General features: G+C 40.4%; 1 protein-coding gene across 1 annotated transcript in view; it reads left to right on the plus strand.

Moving 5' to 3' along the window:
- Positions 1–21,358, plus strand: part of MTCL3 (MTCL family member 3) — a gene marked incomplete at both ends in the record, with an annotated part of 41,849 nt that extends 20,491 nt beyond the window's left edge. The window contains 3 exons of the mRNA XM_080807278.1: positions 12,470–12,541; positions 18,662–19,837; positions 21,248–21,358. Coding sequence (XP_080663404.1) covers positions 12,470–12,541; positions 18,662–19,837; positions 21,248–21,358 — 1,359 coding nt within the window. The remainder of the gene's footprint in view (positions 1–12,469; positions 12,542–18,661; positions 19,838–21,247) is intronic.
- Positions 21,359–25,030: the final 3,672 nt, after the last annotated feature.

Below are 25,030 nucleotides of genomic sequence, written 5' to 3' on the forward strand. Positions count from 1 at the left end.
GTAAATGGCAAATTTTCTTTAAAATATAATACCTTAGGAAATGAACCTGATTCATCTGTGATTACTTTCCATAACTTCCTTAATATATGGAATATTTTATTTTTATCCCACTTGTATCTCATGCTTTTATATTCATGTGTGTATTCCCATCAGGTACTTATTTATTATTTATAAAGGCACTACTATATGCATAGCTGTTAAGTTGCTCTCATGTCTAAAAAAGATGCGTGTATACATGTGTATATTCTTGAGCATTATATCAAGGGACTAAGCAAATTCATTTACCCTAGAAGATGGTACTTCTTTTTGTTCAAATTAGAATTTCAGAAGTTTAGTGATTGTCCATTTATTCCAAAATTACTTTGAAATGGACTGACTCATTTGGTCAATACAATACACTTCCAAAGGACATTATGGTACCTCTTAATATGAAGTAAAATCAGATTGTAAGATTTCAATAAACGTGTTCTCTAGTGATATCTATAATAGATTTCAGGTTATGTGTTTGATCTATAGATAGAAGTTACAGAGATTCTGTTTGGCCTTATGTTTTAGAATTCACTGAGCAGTGTTTACGATATGCTGAAATGCCTTCCAGGACCAAGCACACATACGTATATACACATGCATGCTCCAAGACATGTATACAGATATTCACATATACACGCAGACATGTGCACAGACTCATACTCATTTGTTCGGTGAATGGGAACGTACATGTACAAATAAAATACACTCCATGGATGTGTTATTTCATTTTAAAAGCTTGGGTTCAGTTCTTTGCCATTTTAAATATACTATGTAATTTTTTTAATTAAACCAATTACTATGGAGGGCACGTATTGTGTGGAGCGCTGGGTGTGGTGCATAAACAATGAATTTTGGAACACTGAAAAAAATTAAATTAAATTAAATTAATTAATTAAATGATATCAATTTGAAGGAAAAAAAACTACTTCTTCCCCAACTTTCTCTATTTTTAAAAACAGAAAAGAGTCAGTTTCTCAGGAATAGTTGATTATTACTGAAATTAACCATGGAAACAGATTTTTTTTTCCAATCCATTTAAGATTTACAGAGAAAATATTCTATAATCATACTTTATTCATGATTTTTACTTACTTGGTATATGATAGAGACTATAGGATTGTGATTGTCATGGTTTATTCATCAATGTTTTCATAAATTCGTTACAGGAATTTAACTCAGCCTTCCTTCTTATGGAATTTGTTTTCAAGTAATTTCAATTATGTTTCTAGTAAACACCTATTATACACTAAAGAATGTCTAAGCAAAAAAAAAAAAAAAAAAAAAAAACTGAGCAGAAACCTCCTTAGTGACAATCCAAGAAAGATACAGGCAAAGACAGAACAAAAAATCAAAATGATGTTAACATAAGAGAGTGCTAAAAAACCCATATTAATAAGATGAAATTTAATATGAATAAATGTGATGTCCTATGATGTGATTTTTAAAAATGTACACAAATACATTTTGTGTATATACAAAATATATACAGAAATATATTCATAGCTATTTACTCAAAAAGAGGCTTAGGGAGTTTAGTCGACCCAAAGCTAGATATGAGACCATGTCATATAATAAATGCTTATAAAACTGGGGAGTGTGGATGTATACAAAAATCCTGAAGAAGAAGAAATTGCCATATGTGTATATATATGTATGTATGGGCTGAAGAAGAAAATACTTGACATGTGATTGCTCTCTTCCAATGTTTGGAGGGATTTAATATAGAAGAAAAGATAGACTTTTTTTAAAAGATTTTATTTATTTGTTTGACAGAGAGGGAACACAAGCTGGGGGAGTAGGAGTGGGAAAAGCAGGCTGCCTGATCAGCGGGGAGCCTGATGTGGGACTCAATCCCAGGATCCTGGGATCATGACCTGAGCTGAAGGCGGAATCTTAACAACTGAGCCACCCAGGCATCCAGAAGATAAGATAGATTTATTATTTGAATCACTTTAAGTTTTTTTTTAAGTAGTCTCCACGCCCAGCATGGGGCCCAACACAGGGCTTGAACTCATGACCCTGAGATCAAGACCATATCTGAGATCAAGAGTTGGACACCCAACTGTCTGAGCCACCCAAGTGCCCCACTGTGAGTCATTTTTAACTCTAAGTGGATTTGGGATCGAAATACAGACATTTTATCCATTAGAGCCATGTGTAAAGGGATTGGCTTCCCTGCCTCATGTGGGAACAAGCTTCTGGAAAAGCACCGGCAGAGACTAGGTAGTATACAAAGGATTCCTGTAGGGTGCTGAGTGAAAGATTGGTTTTCTTAGTACCTTCCACATACGTGACCTTAGCAGTCCAGGGCAGAGTTTGAACATTTTACTGTCACTAGGGGCCAACCGATTATATAAATGAAGGAACCTCTTTGTGTAAGACTGATGGGGCAAACTCAATATTGTATGTCTCAATATTTAGTTCCAACCCAAGGATGTCATGCCATAATCAGGACCTAACATTAATCAGGTCTTCCCATTTTTCAAGTGAAGCTGGAAATCTTGATTTTTAGAATGTAAATTGTCCACATTTTAAAAATTGGCAACAATTCCAAAAATTTTAAAGCACAACTACGGACTATAACTTTTTAACCTAGTCTAGGAATTATTCCAGAAACTAACATCTACTTCTTTTCAGTACATTTCAGAAATGATTGAGTACTCTGACCTTTAAAATTTTATCACAAAATATCTTTAATGTGTGTATAAATGTATAAAGAATCATTTTAAAGTACCTAAGTACTCACCCCTCAGCATCCTGGCACGCCAATGGTATTTTAAGCATATTTCTTCCAAGATTCTGAACTTAATACAAAAACTTCTATATTAATAAGGTTGAAGCTTGTTGAGACACAATATAAAAAAGACTGGACAGATCATCATTTCAGCTTATAAATACTGGCTGCAGTGTATTTTTTCCTACTTTGGTTCAGGGTAGAAAAAGGCCAGAAGGCACTGCTATCGCTGGCCAGCGATAATTTTCTAAATGCATTTTAGTTGCTAAATGCAATGGCACTTAGAACTCAGTTCATTAACTAGAGCAAATTAGAAAGGAATAGAAAGCTCTGTATTTGCTCATAACATTCATAGCATAGTGAGGATATATTTATTGCAGATAAAGGGTCTAAGGCATAAAATAATTTTTTTAAAAGATTTTATTCATTTATTTGACAGACAGAGATCACAAGTAGGCAGAGAGGCAGGCAGAGAGAGAGGGCAGAAGCAGGCTCCTGGCTGAGCAGAAAGCTGGATGCGGAGCTAGATCCCAGGACCCTGAGATCATGACCTGAGCCGAAGGCAGAGGCTTTAACCCACTGAGCCACCCAAGCGCCCCCATAAAATAATTTTTAACAATTATTTCAAAATTCATTAACCAGGTTTTCAGACTTAAAGAAGTAAGTCTAACTGAGAGAGCTTCCCCGTTGCTTGTGTGAAACTTTCTGAGGCATTTGCATGTTATTTGCATGACACAAATAACAGAGAAACACTTATTATGTTGTCTTTGGTTTTTTAAAGCAATATGGTCTTACTTTGGGATCCGTTTATTATCAGTAATTTGGGAAACCCACTAAAAACCTATACACTACTGGGACGCCTGGGTGGCTCAGTTGGTTAAGCAGCTGCCTTTGGCTCAGGTCATGATCCCAGCGTCCTGGGATCGAGTCCCGCATCAGGCTCCTTGCTCGGCAGGGAGCCTGCTTCTCCCTCTGCCTGCCACTCTGTCTGCTTGTGCTCACTCTCACTCCTCTCTCTCTCTCTCTGACAAATAAATAAATTAATTAATAAATTAAAAAAAAAAAAAACACCTATACACTACTCCAAAGGAGGGTTTCTACAATGACATGAGAATTTCTTGTATTAGAAACTCTTTTGCCAATAACCTTGAGCCCCTTGAGGGTCCTAGAGTAGTTTGGAGAATACTGAGACTAATTCTCCCTGAGGATCATGTTTTGATCATATGGTATGAAGCACACAATAGAAAGCAGGCAGTTATTCGTTCCATGCCTAACTTGGGGCCTGAACTCATGACCCTGAGATTAATGGTTGAGTGCTCTCCCAACTAAGCCAGTCAGGTGCTCCTTTTTGGGTCCTAACTTTAAAGAGATATTCTTCACAAATAATTTATAAGACCCAACTATTACAACTTCAACTCCAGCTTCCTCACTATGTCACTTCCTCTGGTCCTATAGTATAACAACAACCCATTAATGAGAAGAGCCTCCATTTTCCTTTTCTCTTTCTTTTTTCTCTCTCTGATATCCTATGGTCTTTAAGATCTCTTACATTTTCTGGGGTGAAGTTGAATATTTTGCTGTTCAAGTTTTTGGCTTACCTGAATTTCACTGTACTAATCATGGAAAGTGAGTTCCAGCATAAAAACACTAATGCCATTCTGTCCTTTTCCAAAGTTGGGTCTTCTTAACTAACGATCAGTAGAAATTTGAAAAATCTAATCCTACATTACAGTTGAGGATTTCCTGGGTACAACTTCCTTTAAATTCTTTATGTTTCACTTCTGAAACATAAATAGAAAGTCTTGTAAAATTAAAGTTATTTTTCTTCCTCTGCCTGGGAAATTCACAGAAACAAAAGGACAATCGAAATTTGATAAACTAAAGATGGAACTGACATATAAATAAGAAACCTAGATCTAGGGAAACACTGTAAATGTGTGTATATCACTTCTTCCTGAAAAGGAAGAATAAAAGCTAAGTTCAAGTGTGTTAACTTCAAAAATGTGCTGAGCCAGACCCTGTAATAAGCCTGACTGTTAGAATGAACTTTATTAGCTCTTAACTCATATCACACCTTTGGTGCTAACTGAACACCTACTTTTATTAAAAGAAACATCTACAATCTGTAACTAGAAGGTGAGCCTTTATAATAATTTATTTAAAGCTCAGTTTTATTTAAAAAAATATTTTATGGAATACTGACAAAGGCAGGAGAAAAATAGAAACATGGAAAATATATTGAACTTTATTTTTTTCCTATGTTTGAGAACCCCCTTCAACTCTTTTTCTTGATCTTTTACATGAATCTTTTGCTTTTCTGGAATTTTGAATAGGAGATTTTTTTTCCCTATAAATATCAACTGGGGCTTTTTTAATTCCAATGATGATAAATATTTGGTAAATGTATCAGCTTTAGCTGTGTAACAAACCATCCCACAATTTAGTGGCTTAAAACAATAATTATCTATTTACTTAATTCTGTGGTCCTCTATATGGATTATTTTTGGTCTTAATTGGGTCCCTGCATTGATTTTTGGTCAGTGACAGCTGACAATCAAGTCTCTGTATCTGGAAGTTTGCTGGCTGTTGTTTAGGACAGTGGGAGTAACTAGGCCATGTGACTCTTTCTACCTAGCAGGCTATCCTAGACTTGTCATATGAGGCAGACTGTGTCCAAGAGAGAGTGAGCACAAGTGTGCCAGATCCTTGAGGGTAGTGTCAGAACTAGCATGTCACCTCTGCTACCACACTTTACTCCCACCACATTTTATTGTTGAAAGCAAGTGAAAGGGCCAGCCCTGTTTGAAGAGGCACAGAAATAGACTCTGCCTCTTAATGGGGCATATTGCAAATGGCCTGCCTATTAGGAGGGGACAAATACCAGTTTTGTGAAGACTCTTACGGTGGAAAGCCTTAATCACTAAAAAAAGGTGTTAAGTCTAATATATAACAGACAGTAGTTGGGGCCCAAAGGTTACTTGCCTTTATACCCATAATTTCCGGACTATTTTTTTGTAGACCCTTAGTGAGTGAGATGACAGGGAAAGGAACTTTGTTCCCATCAGAATAATCACACTGATGTTTTTCCAAGGCTAGGGAAAGTGAAAGAGTTGAGCCAGTCACTGACTTGGTCCCTCCATGACTGAGAGCAGAGAGAGAGCACTTTAGAAAACAAGTTGGAGAAGAGTCCTGGTGACCTGGGCTTGAAGGCAGGAAGAGAAGCCCAGGCTCTGGACACCTTCATGGCCAGGGACAGAGGAGAAACTGTGTGAGAGGAGCTGATGAGTAGAAGCCACAAAAGCCGACAGCCCATCAGAGTGTTGGTACCAGATATCCTTTCCAAAATGATTTTGAGACCCAGAATCTTAATTTTTGACACTGGGGAAAATGGGATTGGTAAAAAATCAAGAAAAGAATTAGAGCACAGTGAAAATATATCATATGTCACACTGTAAATACTTTCAGCACATTCATTTTTTGCTCTTCTGACTTTTTCTATAGAAAACAGTGAGACATTTTTATTTTTACAATCTTTAAATGGACTTCTATTTATTTTTTTGACCTTCTACCAAGTGCTTGGGTTACAATGCTTCGAAAAACAAATCTGTGTAAGAAGTAAGGTCAAAGTGGTCATTTCTTCATTCAGGTGATGCTGTCTGAGCAACGACCTGGTACCAGGTGGACCTCTAACAAAGAACACAGAGTTCCTTTGTGGGTAGAGCTCACGTTCCAGAGTGAGGATTAGACATGAATCAAATACGCAAGTCAGAGGCAAAAGGAGCTATGGAGAAAATAAAGCAAGGTTAGAAGACAACCAGTGCATGGAGCAAGAGAGTAGAGGGGTATTTTATATGGTGTTATCTGTTATCTTCTATGAAATGGTTGGGGAAGGTCTCTGGTTAGGGACGCTGAAGAATTTGCAGGGGTGGGTACGGGAGCATAGGAAGGAAAAATGTTGCGGGCAGAGCAAAGGCCCCTATTTGGAGCACACTTGGCATGTCTGAGGAACCACAAGGGTGTCTGTGACACGAGCACAAGGAAAGCGGGGGTGCATGTGGTGACAGATGAGGCACAAGAGCTTGTTGGAGGTGGGGGGTGGCAGACTAGTCAGGCAGGAGAGCAGTGGTTCTCAGAGTACATTGTGCTCACCCTGCAAATTCTGAAAAAATACTTGGGCCTAACCCCAGAATCTGTTTTAATTGGTCTGGGTTGAAGCCTGATACAATCTTTAGAAGACATTACCAGGATAAATGCAGTGTGTGATCAAGGTCTCCTAGGCCTTCGTAAAGTGTGGCTCTGATTCTGAATGAGACGACCAGCTGCGGGACGATTTTGCACAGAACGGCATGACCTGATTATCCTAGCCTGTCTCCTTCACCCTCATTCCCTTTGGCCCCCAAGATCATGTCTTTGTATAAAGCTTGGGATCCTGCTTCCCCCTTGTAAGGGAGAGATGGAGAATGTGGTCATGAGCAAGCTCTCTGGGTGCTATTGCCAGCCCCTGCTCTGGCACGCTCTCTGGTAGGTGTCAAGGATACAATCAGAGGGAAGGAGGAAGACTTCTAGAGCCTCTCCCGTTTCCCTTCAAAATGGGTTGAAGCCTGTCTTAGTCCATTGGAGCTACTATAACAAAACACATACTGGGTAGCTTATAAACAACAGAAATTTATTTCTCACAGTTCCTGGAGCCTAGAAGTCTGAGGTCAGGCTTGTGCCCTCGTGGCCAGGTGAGGACCCTCTTCTAGGCTGCAGACTTGTATACTTGCTAGGCAGAAAGGGCTGGGGAGCACTCTAGGTCTCTTTTGGTAAGGGCACTAATCCCATCCATGAGAGTTCCACCCTTACGACCTAAGCACCTCCCAAAGGCCCTACCTCCAAATACCATCATCACATTGACCATGAGGATTTCAACATATGAATATGGAGGGTGAGGTGGGACATAAACATTCAGACCGCAGCAGAGCCAGAGTTCCTGCCTCTCAGTTTTCCTCCAGTCTTCCACTGGAAATCCCCATGCCCCTTTCCCAACATTGCTGGAAATTTAGAGGATGAGTGTGGGTGTGTATGTCACTGCTGGTGAGCCCTATGTTGAAAATAGAAAAAACATATTGCTTGTGTGTAATGTATGTAAACTAAGGCCCCAAGCCCAGGCAGCAGCGGTGTAACAGCATAGAGGAAAACATGCTCAGGAATAATCCAGCCCTGTACTTTTCTTCCTTTGGTGTAACACTGTAATGTAATTATTCAGAACAAGAACGCTGAAGCTGGATAAATTACACCCTGATTCTAACACTTATTAGCTGAATGATTTATCCTTTGAGTGCTTCAGATAACTGGTGTCAACCTCCTAAGTCTGTTGTAAGATCAAATGAGTAGTTACATGTTAAAAGATTAGAAATGTGCATGACACACAGTGAGTGCTCAGTAAATCCTAGTTATTAATACACCTATAGTTTCCTTCTTGATTTCATCACTGTACAAATGGGTCTCTTCAATTTTAGCCAAAACATAGGAGGCTTTTATACATATCATGTCTTTCAGCACCATTTTAGACGGGTTTTTCTCTGTTGTTTAATTGCTGAAAACATAAAGATGCTACATATTAAGAAGTAGACCAGATTTCAGTTGAGAGGGGGGAAAAGGCAGTCTCAAAATATTTTTAGAACATGAACAATCCATTTTCTATCATTGCTGTGCGAGCATGTGTTTTTTCGGAAAAACCTTCTAATTCCTGGCCTTCTATGGATGAAAAAGATTAGCAGCTTCTTTGGGACTACTTGAGCCCGGGAACGAAAAGAATTAAGATGTGGACAAGACAATGCTTCCAGCACTTTTATCTAGAGAGCCATCTGAAAAGCCTACTTTGAAAACAAAGATGAAAATGTGAGATTTAGTTCTGGTGTCCCAAACAGCTTTCCTGAACTCATGCCTGAATTCTTCCCCGGATTTCATGCATGCAGGGGGGACAGGATGATAGGGTGCGGAGTTGGTGATGGAAATTTAAACTCACAAGAAAGAGACTGGACTTATGGGGCGCCTGGGTGGTTCTGTCGTCTAGACGTCTGCCTTGGCCTCAGGTCATGATCCCGGGATCCCAGGATGGAGCCCCACATTGGTCTCTCCGCTCAGTGGGGAGTCTACTTCTCCCTCTCTCCTTCTCTCAAATAAATAAAATCTTGGAAAAAAAAAAGAGAGAGAGAGAGAGAGAGAGACAGAGAGAAAGTGGACTTATATTAGTTCTCCAACTTTCTCTACCCAAATGAGTCCTGTCTTTGTTTTATTAGAGTCAGAAAGTTAATAAAAGCTTACGGGAGTATGAAAAGATGATTAAATATTTATCGAACATTTAAATGTGATACTTGAAGGTACTTGAGTTAGAAGCACCTTACAGGCAGTTTACCTTTCTTCAAGGAGAAATCTTTTTTCAGAGCTTTGGGTTTGACACCTCACTTGAGTGATATTCAAATAAAAGTAAAATAGAAAACGCCTCTTAGGAAAGGATGGCCTGATTTCAGCCTTTCTCCGATATTAATTTAGAGGGCTCATTTTAACATTGCCCACAGGATAAAGTCTAAATTTCTCAGCTCCACAAGCTGACCTCAGTGCTTTAAAAGTGTCTCCTTCTCCCTGAGCTCTGTAGTGTCTCTACCCCCATTACTTCTTGTCTGAAGTCAGTGAGTCTGTAAGGGCACACCTATTCCCCTGAGTCCTTGCTTCTTCTTTTATTTGGTTTTACTTTTGTACATCCTCCAAAGATCAGCCACCTTAGATGATTTCCTCTCAACTCTCCGGATCTGGAATCATAGTTGCCTCTTTGTCCTCTGAATCTTTTGTTTGTTCTTCATCCATTGCTCTTCGTTAATTCTATCTACAGTTTTAGCTAATTATCTACATCCTCTTACCCACTGTAAACAGTTAGCTCTTTGGTGGGGAGGAGAATAAGTCACATTTGTATAACCAGATAGTATAGTATATATGGCAGAACTCAACAAATATTTACGGAATGAATGAAAAATAAAGGCCCACTCAAAAAAGCTCTCAGAATCTTAGAGCCTACTTTCCCTCATTTCCCTTGCATGATGTCCCTTTACCTTGTGGCCATTTGGACTTCTACTTTCGCGTCTGTGTATTTCTTCTATGACAATCTGATTATGGATACTTTTTGCTTGCAACAACCTTATTCAGTATCCTTCGAGATCTGACTCATGCCATCAGCATCATTTGCTCTCCTCAAATTTTGTTACAGACCTACTGAAACGTGTCCCAGAAATGGTTTTTCTACGTCGAATGCTTTGTTTTTCCCTTTCCCCTCTTCTCTATCTTCAACTGGCTGACTCTTCATCTACCAGTTTCAAGATAAGATGTTACTTCTTTCTGGAAATTTTCCCTAGCTCCCCACACCATCTCCAGTCTCAGACTGGCTTAAGCCTTTCTCCTTTATGACCTAGTATGTAAAGATAAAAAATACTTGGGTCAAAACCTGATCCTGCTACTTACTGAACTGTAATTTTAGACCGGCCCTTCTCAAACTTTATCATACATCAGAATCACCTGACGAGCTTGTTAAATCAAAGTGGTGTTTTAAGGGTGCCTGGGTGTGACTCAGATGACTACATGTCTCCCTTTCGGGCTTCCAGCTCAGCAGGGAGTCTGCTTCTCCCTCTCCCTCTGCCTCTCCTCTCTGCTCATGCTCTCTCTCTCTGTCTCTCTCAAATGAATAAATAAAATATTTTAAGAACTAATTGAGATAATATATGTAAAGTGTTAGAGATGAATTAGTGTTCAATCATTGCCAGTTACTATTGTTTTTACATTATCATTGCTTTCATCACACTGTTTTAAATTGCTGATTGAATAGACCCTTTGCCTAATAAATTAGGAAACTCATAGTGAGCAGTGACTGGTTTTATTATTACTGTATCACAGGTGCCATATAAAGTACATTAGTTAGCAGTAAATGAACATATAATAAAATACACTGAAAATAAAAGCATTCAGTAAATATTTAATAAAATGAATTTGGGTGCTTCTTTGTAGACAGCTTCTAAACAGACTGTTTTGGGATTCCCTAGTTCAGCTTGCTATTTTGGGGGGTTTTCTTGGGACTGCTTTTGTTGATTGGTTCCCATACCACTTTTGGTTATGGCGAAGCAGTCCTCACAGCCTTTGTTTCTAAGATTATACAAGCAACATAGGGAACATCTTTACTTCTGTAAAGAAGTAGAAATAAATAAGCCCACAGGCCATCCATTTGGCTCTAGTCTGAGTTTCATACCGAATGAAAGCAGATGCAGCAATGTATTCTCCTGCCTTCTGGACCTGACCATATGCCTGCATTTAACACTGGATATGGGTTAGAAATTAACACGGGGAAAATGCAGCGCGGAGTTCTTTGCAGATCTATGAAGCCTCCGTTCCTGCTTTTACATTCAGTCTACACCCCCATCTTCCTCTTTGACCCCAGAACCTCATATTTTCTGAATATAGTCATCATGAATATGTTTCGTTAGTTCAGTAAATATTTTTTCCAATAGCTGCCCTGTGCCAAGTACTACTCTGATGGTGGTAATACCACAGTAAAACAAAGCACTGCTTCACAGAACCTAAAGCCTGGCGTTTCCCAGCTTGTACGATAATTGTTTGCTTCTCTGTCTCCCACGGTATATTGTGAGCTTCCTGATGATGTGCGCACAGTTTAACTGATATTTGGATATTACATTCAATATGAGGTATGTGGTAGGTATTCATACATATGGATTAGTGTTCATACAGAGAGACCCTCTGTATTTTTTTGCTTACGAAGTATTGTTTGTCAGGACACCTGGGTGGCTCAGTTGGTTAAGCAGCTGCCTTCGGCTTAGGTCATGATCCTGGAGTCCTGGGATCGAGTCTCACATCGGGCTCCCTGCTCAGCAGGATGTCTGCTTCTCCCTCTGACTTCTCCCTTCTCATACTCTCTCTCCTCATTCTCTCTCTCTCAAATAAATAAATAAAATAAAAATAAATCTTAAAAAAAAAAAGTGTTGTTTGTTTGAATTTCAATTAGGGCCAACCAGTACATAACAATCTAGATTTCTAGCTTCTCTAGACAAAGCCCACATTTCTGTATGACACTAATAAGCTGCAGCTAATTCTCTCTCAGCCCATTCCTTAGATAGAGCCCATCCTCTCCAGTTCACTGTAACGATTCCCTACTGTATTACATTATATACATGTATGTGGGCATTGTATTTGTCTGCAGAGATGTGTGGTGAGGAAAGAGCAAAATTCTTCAAATTCTGCATAAATCCTCTGAAAGTTTGTCTTTACAAGCTTATGAAAACCTGCCTTCAACTGGAAATACCCTATTCCTTTTTGTTCTTTGGTGAGAGGAACGCTAACAAGGGTTTGCGTTTGTTGGAAATAGTTGGTATATTGGGTCATCGGTCTAAATTTTATCCGAGTTGTTTTCTGCAGTTTCACAGTGGGTTTCCTTAAATTATTTAGATGGTTGCCACTTACTCATCTACTGAGAAGTGTATTCCAGTCCTAGGTAAAAATACATGAAATTCTATCTGGTTTGGATTTTTTTTCTTCTGGATGATGATTGAACTAACACAATTTATTTGGTTTGGTTTTGTCATATGACAGTAGACACTTTTGAGACCATAAAATGGAGTTAAAGTGATAGTTTACCAAACTAAATATGTCCGTGCTTTGTTTCAGCTATCCTTAAAAAGAAGAGGAAGCAAAGATCTGCCAAAATCTGAAAAAAAGACTCAACAGACTCCCACAGAGGTATGTGGAGATAAAATTTTAACTAGTATATCAAACACTTCTAACTGTATATAAGAATAAGCTACATCTATAAGTGGACATAGTAGCCAGATACACTCATGTAAAAAAATTTTTTTTAATTATGCATCTCCATTCTGTAGCTATAGATAGAGGCACTATAAAGCACTCAGTGTCTTTGCTTATAAAGCTAACACTAACAAACCTATTATTGCTTAAAATGTTATTAGTACCTTATGTGTTGCTATGTTTGACAACTGTAAGCACAGTGCTAATCTTCTTCATTCATAATTAAGAAGGTCAAGAGAATGGCTGTTCCTATAGCATCAGGAGTGAGTAGAGAAAGGAATGTTTGTAGGAAAGGATGGTGAGGGGTGGGTGAGGTGGTGAGGTGGGTGAGGGGTGAGGCTTGTGATGAGAAGGTCCTAGAAGAAGTAATTCTCCATGCCAATGATTGGGGAAGCAAAAGAAAGGAAATGAATAAAAATAAAACTTAAAGGATATACTAAAAGATGCCTGGAGGTGCTGATGGATGTAATGGAGGAGATTTTAAAACAGAAGAGGAAATATTTGGGGACAGAAATGACATCATGGCTCTCCAGAAACACTTGGCTAGTTATTGACTTTTGCATGCATCAGTTGGAATCTCATACTATAGCATACTTTTTTTTTATTCTTACAATTTGTTTTCTCTTTAGATAATAATTTTAACTAAAGCAATATTGAAATATCCAAAATTTGGAAAAGTTGATCTCAATTTTTTTAAAAACACAACTTATTAACTTTTTTTTAGATTTATTTATTTATTCATTTTAGAGAGAAAGCATACAAGTGGGGAGAGGGGCAGAGGGAGAGAATCTTAACTAGCCTCCCAGCTGAACACGGAATTGAGTACAGGGCTCCATACCACAACCCAGGAGATCATGCCCGGAGCTGAAATCAAGAGTCAGATGACTCAACTGACTGAGCCACCCAGGCATCTCATAAAACACAACATCTTGAATGTTTATCTTCCTTTTCCTCTCTCTCTCTCTGCTCTGTTCTTGGTTAACTTTTTTCCTGGTCCTGGCACAAGGATATCAAGAAGGGTCAGCAGTTCAAAAGTCCCAGAGTCTCAGAGCCAGCGCTTTACTCCATTTTGTATCTTTCTCGTTGTTGTGGTACTAATTTCAAAGATGCTCCGTCACTGTAGCTTTCTCACTCTGCCTTTGCCATGACTGTAGCCGCCTTCTATACCTATTTTGCTATGGGTCATTTCACATGTTGCTGTCAATTCTCTTCTTCACCTCACTGATGGAGAAGGGGCTATATTCTCCCTGTTCTAAAATCCTAAATCAGCTTTAATCAGCCGTTTATTTCTTCTAAAACTCACAAATGGCCTATTCTTATACTTCCCATGTTTACTTATTTCTGCAACAATACTCTCTTATCCAGGGATATCTAAGAGTTTGTTTGTAGCTCTGTGACCCTCCCACTCTATGTGCATGTGGACACCTTTCTGTAAAAGACATCCACACCTTTCATCAGTTTCCCAGTGGGACCTGGGACCTTACAACAATCAAGAAACATTGAGGTCCACCCGTTTTTATTTCCTGGCCCAAACACCTGGGAAATTTTAAGTGCACTGTTGTGGCCATTAAAGTCCCTGCTAGTGTTTCCAGTTCATTTATTTTCAGAGATTATTACCTGTAGTTTTTCAAAAACCACCCGGGTGGATTGAGCAGGACTGTCTTGGATGGGAGATCTCAATTATAAAGTAGTCCGCAGATGATTCTATTACTCAGTCAAGGTTGAGGACCATCGATTCTTAGATTACTGCCAGCCTCCCATTCTACTGTTTATATATTCATCTCCCATACTTGGCCAGGGTGGATTGTCATCATGGGTCATGTTATGCAGCTTTGACTTGTCAGTGTCTAGTGTCTGATATGACAACGTGTTCAGTATGTGTTTTTGAATACTCTCATGTCTCCTTTATCTAGATTGAGCCAAAAGAAATTGCCAACATGCTGTGATTTTGACCTATGCAAATGACAATTCCATATGGTTCAACCTACTATTATTTGTACAGCTTCGTCCTTCATTTTTATTTGCTTCACCTTCTTCGATGTATGATTTACATGTTCCTTCAGCACCACAGTGACTTTATTTACTGAGAAATGGTATCACACAGTTAAGGGCAGTGACATGCCAGTTGTATGGCCTTAGATGACTTACTTATTCTTTCCATGCCTTTATTTCCTCATCTGTAAAAGGGGATCATAATAGAGAGTGGTACGAATTAAATGAGTTTAATCTATGTAATTCATTAGGAATGTTATTTAGCATCTAGTAGTGGCTCAGTCAAAGCTGGGCTCAACTCAGCCCCGCTGGTCCCTCATCGTCCTAATGCTCCCCTTCTTCACATGTCATTCATATCTTCTTAAGAGTGAGTCTTTAACATACACAAAAATAAGAGGCCACTTGCTTCACATGTCAAAGCACTGTAATGTTTCTTGCCTAGCATTAACTGTGGACAATAGGAGCAAGCAGGTACTGCCCAGACACTGTCAACAAGGCATTTTCCATACCATCTCGGAGTTAACGCTTTCAGCATTTATACACAGCATTTCCATGCTCAGTTGTGAATGCAGCTACAATACTTAGGTTACAGGCTGAGCATGCAGGGCGCACTGGCTTACAGGTTCTTAAGTTCTTGGCATTGTAGAAACTATCACACTTTGTATACTGAAAAGATTTTATTTTATTTTATTTTTAAGATTTTATTTATTAATTTGACAGAGAGAAACACAGTGAGAGAGGGAACACAAGCAGGAGGAGTAGGAGAGGGAGAAGCAGGCTTCCTGCTGATCAGGGAGCCCGATGTGGGGCTCCATCCCAGGACCCTGGGATCATGACCAGGGCTGAAGGCAGACGCATAATGACTGAGCCACCAGGCACCCCGAAAAGATTTCTTTTTAAGCAAATACAAAATAATTACTATGTTGCCCATCGTTTTCTCCTTCCCTCATAGGGACTTTCTTACATGTAGTATATGTCCAAGTCTTAAAATAAGGTTTATGTTTTCATTCCTTTAAGGCAGGGCAGTTTACATATATGCAAATCAGGTAGCCTTCCCTTGCTAAAACATTAAACCTTATGCTTGCTTAACGTAGCCTAGTGAAGTGTGATTCTGCTCCAGTCTGTGACTTAGACCACGTCCAGTGCTATTTTGGTTGGATTCAAACTGCAGTATTTTACTAACACTTTTTTTTTTTTAAACTAGCAAATAAAGGCCTAGACTTGCAATCAAGGAGTACTACCATACTCAACCTAACTTCCCAGTCTCCCCTACTCTTACTTTCTAACAAAGCATAGCTTATGTAAGAGCATATTGGACTTGCTTATTGCTGGTCACCTTTCTATTCAAGCATTGTTTCTAATTCCTGCATGATATTTGACTCTCTTGCCTGCCCGCCACACCTTTAGCCCTGTCTTACGTGTCTCTCTTTCTCTTCTTCTCTTTGATTCCTTTCAGAACCGCTGCCATAGCTTCAACCATCACCTCTATACATCTCATTCTCATGTCCCTCCCCTTTGCACCTGAACTCTCTGCAGGGCCAGAGGTGTAAACTTTGTAATCTTGGGCCTGAGAGTTCACTTACCTTTGATAGATATTTCCGCTAGATACCCCTCCACTGACACACCTCGAAGACAGCATTTTAATACGCTTAGACCTATCTTCTTCACACCTCCTCCTCTTTGTTCCTTCTCTTTCCCTGTCATTAGCAGCACCATCCAGTAAGATGCCTAAGCTGGAAACATCAGGGTTATCTTTGAGTCTTCTGCTGATTCGATAGTAAATATTGTTCTGTGTCCTTGGTTTCATACTCACTGAACTGGTTTGAGGGCCCAACACATAGTCTCCTGTAGAACAGCTTCTCTCTTGCCTTGCGAGATAGATTTTCATGTCAAATCTTTCTGTGATTTATACTCTCGTCCTTCTCTCTCACTGCGCTCCTGGGAATTCTCTTATCTCTTCTGTCTGTGCTTCTGTCCTTTCTTCCAAACCCCTTCTAGAGGAAAGTATACAAACCAACACATTTTCTTTTCTTTTACCCCATTGTCCTCTTTCCTTCTCTTGTGCTGCTTTTCTAGAGGCAGCACGAACAGTGGAAAGAATAAGAGGGGTTTTTTTTGTTTTTTGTTTTTTAAAAGAATAAAAGTTTTGGAATCGGTCTGGTTACAGATGTGCTCTGTCACTTACTAACTTGTGCTCTACCAAGTTAACCAACCTTTCTGAAGCTCATCTGCCTTATCTATAAGGTAGAACTAGATCACCTTCCTCATAGGGCTAATGTCAGGGCATAATGATATAAAGAATGTGATGGTCAGGCTGTGTGCACTCATCAGCTCTCAACCCTTCCATATTAATTCTCATTAGCAGAAAGGAGGACAGGAGACCTGTGCCCTCGCTGCTCTACATCTCTTCCATCTCAAAGGCTCTGGGCCATATTCAATGAGCATCTCTGGCAGAAGCTCATTATTCCCACCTTCACTACCAGTGGTTGCTGCTACTTTACCACAATTCATTTCAAACACAGCTGACTCATTGCTGGGCAAGGAAGGTATTTTTATTTCCATTTAAAAAATGAGAAGGGGCACCTGGGTGGCTCAGTCCATTAAGCATTTGCCTTCGACTCAAGTCATGATCTCAGGATGCTGGGATCAAGCCCTCATAGGGCTCCCTATTCAGCAGAGAGCCTGCTTCACCTTCTCCCTCTGCCCCTTCCCACCCCCACTCGTGCTCTCTCTCTCTGCCTCTCTCAAATAAATAAATAAATAAAATCTTTTATAAAAAACATATTAAAAAATGAGGAAAACAAAATCCAAAGAAGTTACGTAGTTGACCCAAAGTACATACTTAAAAGCAAATGTGGGGAAATTGTCCTCAGGAAATGTGTCCTTGGACATAATAATGTACTTTGATATTAGCTCTCAGCAAGTTGATTTCCAATTTTAGTTTGTTTGTACTTTTCAACTTAGTCAGTGATTAGTGTTTGCAGATTGCTCAAAGAATTGTGAGAAGAGCTTCTACAAGATCTACTCCATCATCCATTTACCGGGCAGAACCAACATTATTCATTTCAGACTGATGGGGAATATATCTTATTTTTAAAACGATCTGGATGGGGTGTCTGGGTGGCTCAGTGGGTTAAAGTCTCTGCCTTCGGCTCAGGTCATGATCCCAGAGTCCTGGGATCAAGCCCCGCATAGGGCTCTCTGCTCAGCGGGGAGTCTGCTTCCCCCTCTCTCTCTGCCTGCTTCTCTGCCTACTTGTGATCTCTGTCTGCCAAATAAATAAATAAAATCTTTAAAAGAAAAAAAAAGATCTGGATGAAACACTTGCCAGTTTCTCCTTGAAGGAGCCATTCCAGTGTTAAATTTTCCTTACTTTAAATAAGCAATTTTGCCTTGAATAAAGATGGAGGAGAGAAGACTTTCTTTGCTCCTTCAGAATGACCATGAGCCTTAGAGTCAGACAGAACTGAATTCAAATTTCACCTTTGTTTTTTGCCACATATTAGCTCTGCAACCTTGAAAAAGTTATGGAGTATCTTTAAACCAGGCGTTTTAGTATCTATTACTAAGTTTACTCTAAACATTAAATTAGGTCGGACGGATAAAGAACTTTACAGAAATTGGCTGAGAGTCAGTGCTCGATAAGGGGCAGTGAGTACACAGCATGTGTTCTGTCCAGAGAATAGGTTTCACATTTATTATAGTCAGGGGAATTCAAATCATGTAAAAAACAAACCACGCAAAAGGAATGTTGTTGAAATGACAGCCCCACAGTTGTGCTCAGTTACAAGACATGATGATCTCTGAATAGTGATGACCATAGTGTTTCTCTTTTTATATTTCTTTCTCTTTATTGTTTCCAGGATGTGATATTGTCCTCATCTTTTATCCACCAAATAACTTAAATGATTTGTAGAAAACATACAGCATCTACTTATCTGGGTCTCATTAAATCTTAATTACAAGGAAAAAGCAATTACTTTTGCAGGTGTACTTTTTTTTGTCTTTTCGATTTACATAAAAATGACCTCCTCTCCTCTTCCCCTCTTTTTCCCAAATGAGGAGGACAATGAGGATCTGAAATGCCAGCTGCAGTTCGTGAAGGAAGAAGCCGCTCTGATGAGAAAGAAAATGGCCAAGATTGACAAAGAGAAGGACCGATTCGAACACGAGCTTCAGAAGTACAGATCCTTTTATGGAGATCTGGACAGTCCTTTGCCCAAAGGAGAAGCCGGGGGGCCTCCCAGCACCAGGGAGGCTGAGCTCAAGCTGCGGCTGAGGCTCGTGGAGGAAGAAGCCAACATCCTGGGCAGGAAGATCGTGGAACTGGAGGTGGAGAACAGAGGCCTGAAGGCAGAACTCGACGACCTGAGGGGGGACGACTTCAATGGCTCGGCCAACCCGCTCATGAGGGAGCAGAGCGAATCCCTGTCGGAGCTGCGGCAGCACCTGCAGCTGGTGGAGGACGAGACGGAGCTGCTGCGGCGGAACGTGGCGGACCTGGAGGAGCAGAACAAGCGCATCACGGCCGAGCTCAACAAGTACAAGTACAAGTCGGGCGGCCACGAGAGCGCGCGACACCACGACAGCGCCAAGACCGAGGCCCTGCAAGAGGAGCTGAAGGCGGCGCGCCTGCAGATCAACGAGCTCAGCGGCAAGGTCATGCAGCTGCAGTACGAGAACCGCGTGCTTATGTCCAACATGCAGCGCTACGACCTGGCCTCGCACCTGGGCATCCGCGGCAGCCCGCGCGACAGCGACGCCGAGAGCGACGCGGGCAAGAAGGAGAGCGACGACGACTCGCGGCCGCCTCACCGCAAGCGCGAGGGGCCCATCGGCGGCGAGAGCGACTCGGAGGAGGTGCGGAACATCCGCTGCCTGACGCCCACCCGCTCCTTCTACCCGGCGCCCGGGCCGTGGCCCAAGAGCTTCTCCGACCGGCAGCAGATGAAGGACATCCGCTCGGAGGCCGAGCGCCTGGGCAAGACCATTGACCGGCTCATCGCCGACACTAGCACCATCATCACCGAGGCGCGCATCTACGTGGCCAACGGGGACCTGTTCGGACTGATGGATGAGGAGGACGACGGCAGCCGCATCCGCGAGCACGAGCTGCTCTACCGCATCAACGCGCAGATGAAAGCCTTCCGCAAGGAGCTGCAGACCTTCATCGACCGCCTCGAGGTGCCCAAGACTGCGGACGACCGCGGCGCCGAGGAGCCCATATCCGTGAGTCAGGTACAGTTCTGCCTATTGCGAGCCACGGCGATGGCCAGGCTGGTCCGCGGATTCGTGCTCCCCGGTGGGGCGTCTCCGCGCACCGACCTCCACGCCCCGCTTCAGGGTCCCCGCGCAGAGCCTCACTGGGCTTCGTAGCCCCACAGCGCACGTGTTCTCTCACACTGCCCCTCTTCAGGCCTCCGGTTTTCGGACCCGCTTGGTAACTCCCTCCCCTCTGTTTTGCTTAAAAAGGAAATTTACACACACACCCCTCCACCATCACTTTTTGTGTAAAGATTAAAGGATCTTAAACATATATTATTATGTGTCGATATATTCACTATTACTCTACTGATTCTAATGGATCAGGCTGTAAGAAGATCCCAGATGGGAATCTTTAATTATGTATTTGCAGGTTTTGAACCAAGATTGAAATTGAGTTTTAAAAAGTGGTTTAATTACTAAGTATGCAGGATTATTGTGTAACTACTGACAAATATACAAGCCAACAGTGAAGAGAGGATACTGTGTCTACATCCCTACCAAAAGGAACAAATAGAAGTCACTCCTTTACAAGTGGAAGTAACAGGATCGTTATTTCTAGGGGAAAAACAAAATCACTGCCATCTCTCTATCTCAAGACTGGGGAAGGAGTGTGATACTTTAACTTTAATCCAACACTGATTCAGAGAAATAGTAATAACTATTCCCGAACAGGGAAAACCAGCATTTTTCCTTCATCCTAATTTGTAGAGGCACAACTGATGAATTGGACTGAGCTGCTCTAGCCAGGTATGGTGGTCAAAGACCCATGCATTTTGTCAGAATTAACCACATAAGAGAGAATTTGTAAAACATAGCAGGCAGCGCTACCTCTCTGGCAAGCCTCCTGTCCTGTATCCATGGGAGAACACACAGAAGTACAACAGCGTGCATGGCTTTTAAGACACGCAAGAGATTTAAATTTAAAGATCACTGTATACGCAGAAGCATGATATTAAATTAACTGCCTGTTAGTCACAACTAGAAAAATCGCAACCCTATTGCTTATTTACCTTGCATGTTGCTCTGCTTTGTTATGAAAAAAAAAAAAAAAGTTTTGTGATAAAACTTGTTGAATTTTGAAATATTAAGGCTTATTGTTTCTCTAATAATGTCAAATGGTTGGCTTTCAGTTTCCTTGTAGCAGATTTTTGAATACTTGAAGCATGTGGGTTTTCAATTATACCATCAGGGAAAAAAATAGAAATGAGAGTGAGAGAAAGAACTGTGTGTAATAATAGGTTTCAGATTTTGTAAATGCAGGCTTAAGGGAGGGTTCTTCTTCATCTTAAATTGAATGAATGCTTAGATTAGTTAATATGAATTCAAGTTTTAAAAATTATTATTAATTAACTCTTCTCTTTGTCTCTGCATTTACCTTCCCAGATGTTCCAGCCTATCATTTTACTTATTCTCATTCTTGTATTATTTTCATCACTTTCTTACACAACAATATTTAAACTTGTCTTCCTTTTTACGCTGTTTTTTGTACTGTAAATCTTTCATCATTTACCATTCATTGTAGTATTTTCAGTTTATTTATTTTGTTCACCCTTCAAGACAAGAAGTAAAAGAAGTATAATTTCTGTAGTAATCAATGCTATAAAAACACTGAAGACTGCCTATTTCTTTAAAAAGACACATCTTACCACTACCAAATTCAAAAAGAAGCCCAAGCATTAAAATATTTCAGGTAAGGAAGTAATTATGACTTTTTTATATAAATCATTTCAGTTTTTGCTTCTTTCTTTTACATCTTAGTCTATACTCTTCCTGCTAACTAATTATGACTGTAAAAAATGACAAAAACTTTCAATTACTTTTCAGTAGTTGACTATTTTGGTAATTGAAAAGCTGGACATTCACAAGATGGTCACATCTCAAAATATAGATAGATGGATTTATAAAGTATCTTTGCTTGGTTGCATTAGACCAACAAGATAGTTTTGATATCCAGTAAATGTTAGCAAAAATTATGGTGAATGAATGAAATGTGACCATCATGGAAAGTAAGCAGTTTGTCATCATGCTTGCCGATGGTATTCTGTTTAGAAAGATGTGTTTGGAAGCATGAGAGTGAATGACGCATTAGTTCATTGAGAAAGTGATTATATCCCTCCTACTGCATTTGACCAGCTCCAAGCAAAATAGCCATTTCTGCATTTACCTATTATACTTGGGCATTTGTTGCTGATCAAATTTGTTGCCTGGAGTTCTGGCCTCTCTAATAGGTTATCACATAGAACTGCTTCCAGAGCAGATGGTACAGTAGGGAAAAAATAGTCATTCTCTAGAATTTCGTCAAGTCGAAATCCAAGGCCAGTAACATCGTTCCAGTGGGAGTTGTTCTCTGGGTATAAACTTGCTTTGGTGAACCCGAGCATCTCCCTTTCTCTTCATCCCCAAAGCGGCCTGGATAGGTTCCATGTACCCAAAATGTCCCGTTCTGACCATCTTGCTGACAGTGTACCCAGTGGAAAACTGGAATGTACCACTGCCATCAAGATTCAGAAATATCAGCACTCATGGAAGTTAGGCACTCAGAAATGCTTTGCAGCTTGGCTGGTAGATATGAAAATCTGTGTTTAAAGTGAGGTATCTTAAAATAATAAATAAATAAATAAAGTGAGGTATCTTGCACCTCAGCATCAAGAATAATATGTGGAAAATCTTTGCTCTACTATGAAAGTTGGTTCTGGTAACAACCTCTTGAACCCTCATCCCCCAGTACCTCCATTTCCCTTTGAGCAGTAATTTTTTAAAAAAAGAAAAAAAAAAAAAGAAACATTTCATAATAGTTGAGAATTCCATTTAAAAAAACTGCTCTTAGTCTCCGTGTTGTTCTTTACATTTTTCTTTTTGGCTTTTGTTTTGTTTTGGAGGGAAGAGAGACCAAGAGTGAGGAGGAGTAGTTAGCCAACAGTTGGAATCTGTCACTATCTACTTGGCTTTTTGTCTTAGAGATTCAAAAGGCTAGGTAGAACTTTATGGCAAAAAGAAATAAAATAATCTAAGTGCCGTATTTAATCAGTTGTTCCACTGTTTCTTTAAAAAAAAATTATCTCAGGGAAGGCAACTACTTTAAAATCAAAGTCTGTCTGTTAGAGCCTTGATTAAGTCTCCAGACTGCCATCTCAGGGGGACCATTTTATTTTTTTTTTTTTTTTTTTTTTTTTTTTTTTTTTTAAAGATTTTATTTATTTATTTGACAGACAGATCACAAGTAGGCAGAGAGGCAGGCAGAGAGAGAAGGGAGGAAGCAGGCTCCCTGCTGAGCAGAGAGCCCGATGCGGGGCTCGATCCCAGGATGCTGGGATCATGACCTGAGCCGAAGGCAGCGGCTTTAACCCACTGAGCCACCCAGGCGCCCCATCAGGGGGACCATTTTAGTAACAGAACTGAAAGTCAGTGTTTGATGGCTGAAATTTATCTGAAATGTTTATTGCCTTTGAAGCCACATACACCCACCTAAGCGATGATTCTCAGCTACCCCTGGAACATTTGGTGGATTATGGAGGTGTTGTAGGTGGTCACAGTAACTGGGAAGCTCTAATGGTGGTAAGAGGAAAGGAATCAAAATCTCAAATAATTGTCCCACCCAAATGGTTAATATTGTCCCTCTGATGAAGCATGATATGCAGTGAACGTGTTCACTTCAGATGTATCATGGATAATCACTACCCTGTGTGACTTTAAGAAACAGTCTTCGGAATTGTAACTTTCTTTATCATGAAACGAATCAAGAACTCAGTATCTAGATCAGTGGTTTTCAGTCCTAACTGCAAATCAGAATTCCTAGGGTGTTTCTAGAATTGAGCCCCCACCTCACCAACTGACACTGAGTTTTTGAATCCAGGCTTTTGTATTTTCTAAAACTCCCTTGAACCATTTCTTTAGATGTTTGAATTGTCTAAAATATGCATATGCAGCCTGACCCAAGGCTGCGGCCAACTATGTGAGGCCAGCGGTATAGAATCCTGAGCCGTCTAGGTTTCAGTAGACCTTAAAGATTCCGCCATTCAGTGGATGTCCACATGCTCTCTAGAGCATTTCCATCTTTATTATACGGCCTTTGCCTCTAATGACAAAGCAGCTCTAATTCCACAGTGCAGTGTTAGAAAACTTTCTTTCATTAGCACAGGTTCTCGAAACCAACAAAAGCAGAGAAGACAAATGGAAATAGTACATGACAGAAAGGAGGACCAAGATGAATAGTGGTGGGTGCAGGGTCATGCGCACACCTGCAAATGTAGGCCCATACACACCCTCAATTAGAGCGTCGAGATGACCACAGACACACACACACACACAGACAATCCTCCAGTTTGTGGCTTTGTACACAGTTATCTAATCCACAAATCTTCCCATGTGGTGTGCCACAAATCCTCTGGGAATGATAGGTGCCAGCTAACTGGTGTCCAAGCCAAGATGAGAAGGCATATACAAGAGGTGTGAGAATGCAACAGAAATACAGAACATGGATCCCTGTGTATTTATTTATTTATTTATTTATTTTTAAAGATGGAGAGAGAGAAGGGGAGGCAGTGACAGAGGGAAAAGCAGGCTCCCCACTGAGTATGGAGCCCAGTGCAGGCCTCGATCCCAGAACTCTGGGATCACAACCCGAGCTGAAGGCAGATGCTGAACCAACTGAGCCACCCAGGCGCCCTGATCCCTTGTGTATTTAACAAACCATGTAAGGAGGTGGCTGTTAGGTGCAGACAAAATGAAATTCAGTTTTTACTCTCTTAGCACTTTCAATTGGTTCATTGACCCGGATGAATATGTGAACAGCTAACTCTAACAGGTACTCTTAGTGAAGTGTCAAAACAAACAAACAAAAAGGCTCATGGTTGCAATTTATTTTTATTGGACACCTAAGAGCATGTTGGATTTCCCTAAGAAAACAGTAAAATCACAAGATATTTTTGCATAGAATGAAATAATAAATACATATATGCATGCATGCATGCATGCATACATACATACATGCCTACATGCATACATACAGGGGTGCTGCATATATCTCCACAATATCTGGTGGTCTGAATAAGAAAGGAGAGGCTAGCCAAAGGAGGTCTAGGCTGATCAGAACACCAGCCGCATCCTTAGATCTCTTGTTAGGAATTAAAGTCAGCCTGGCAACAGAGATATTAATCTCACCTATGA

The sequence above is a fragment of the Martes martes genome (assembly GCF_963455335.1).
Source record: "Martes martes genome assembly, chromosome: 6".
Classification (NCBI taxonomy): domain Eukaryota; kingdom Metazoa; phylum Chordata; class Mammalia; order Carnivora; family Mustelidae; genus Martes; species Martes martes.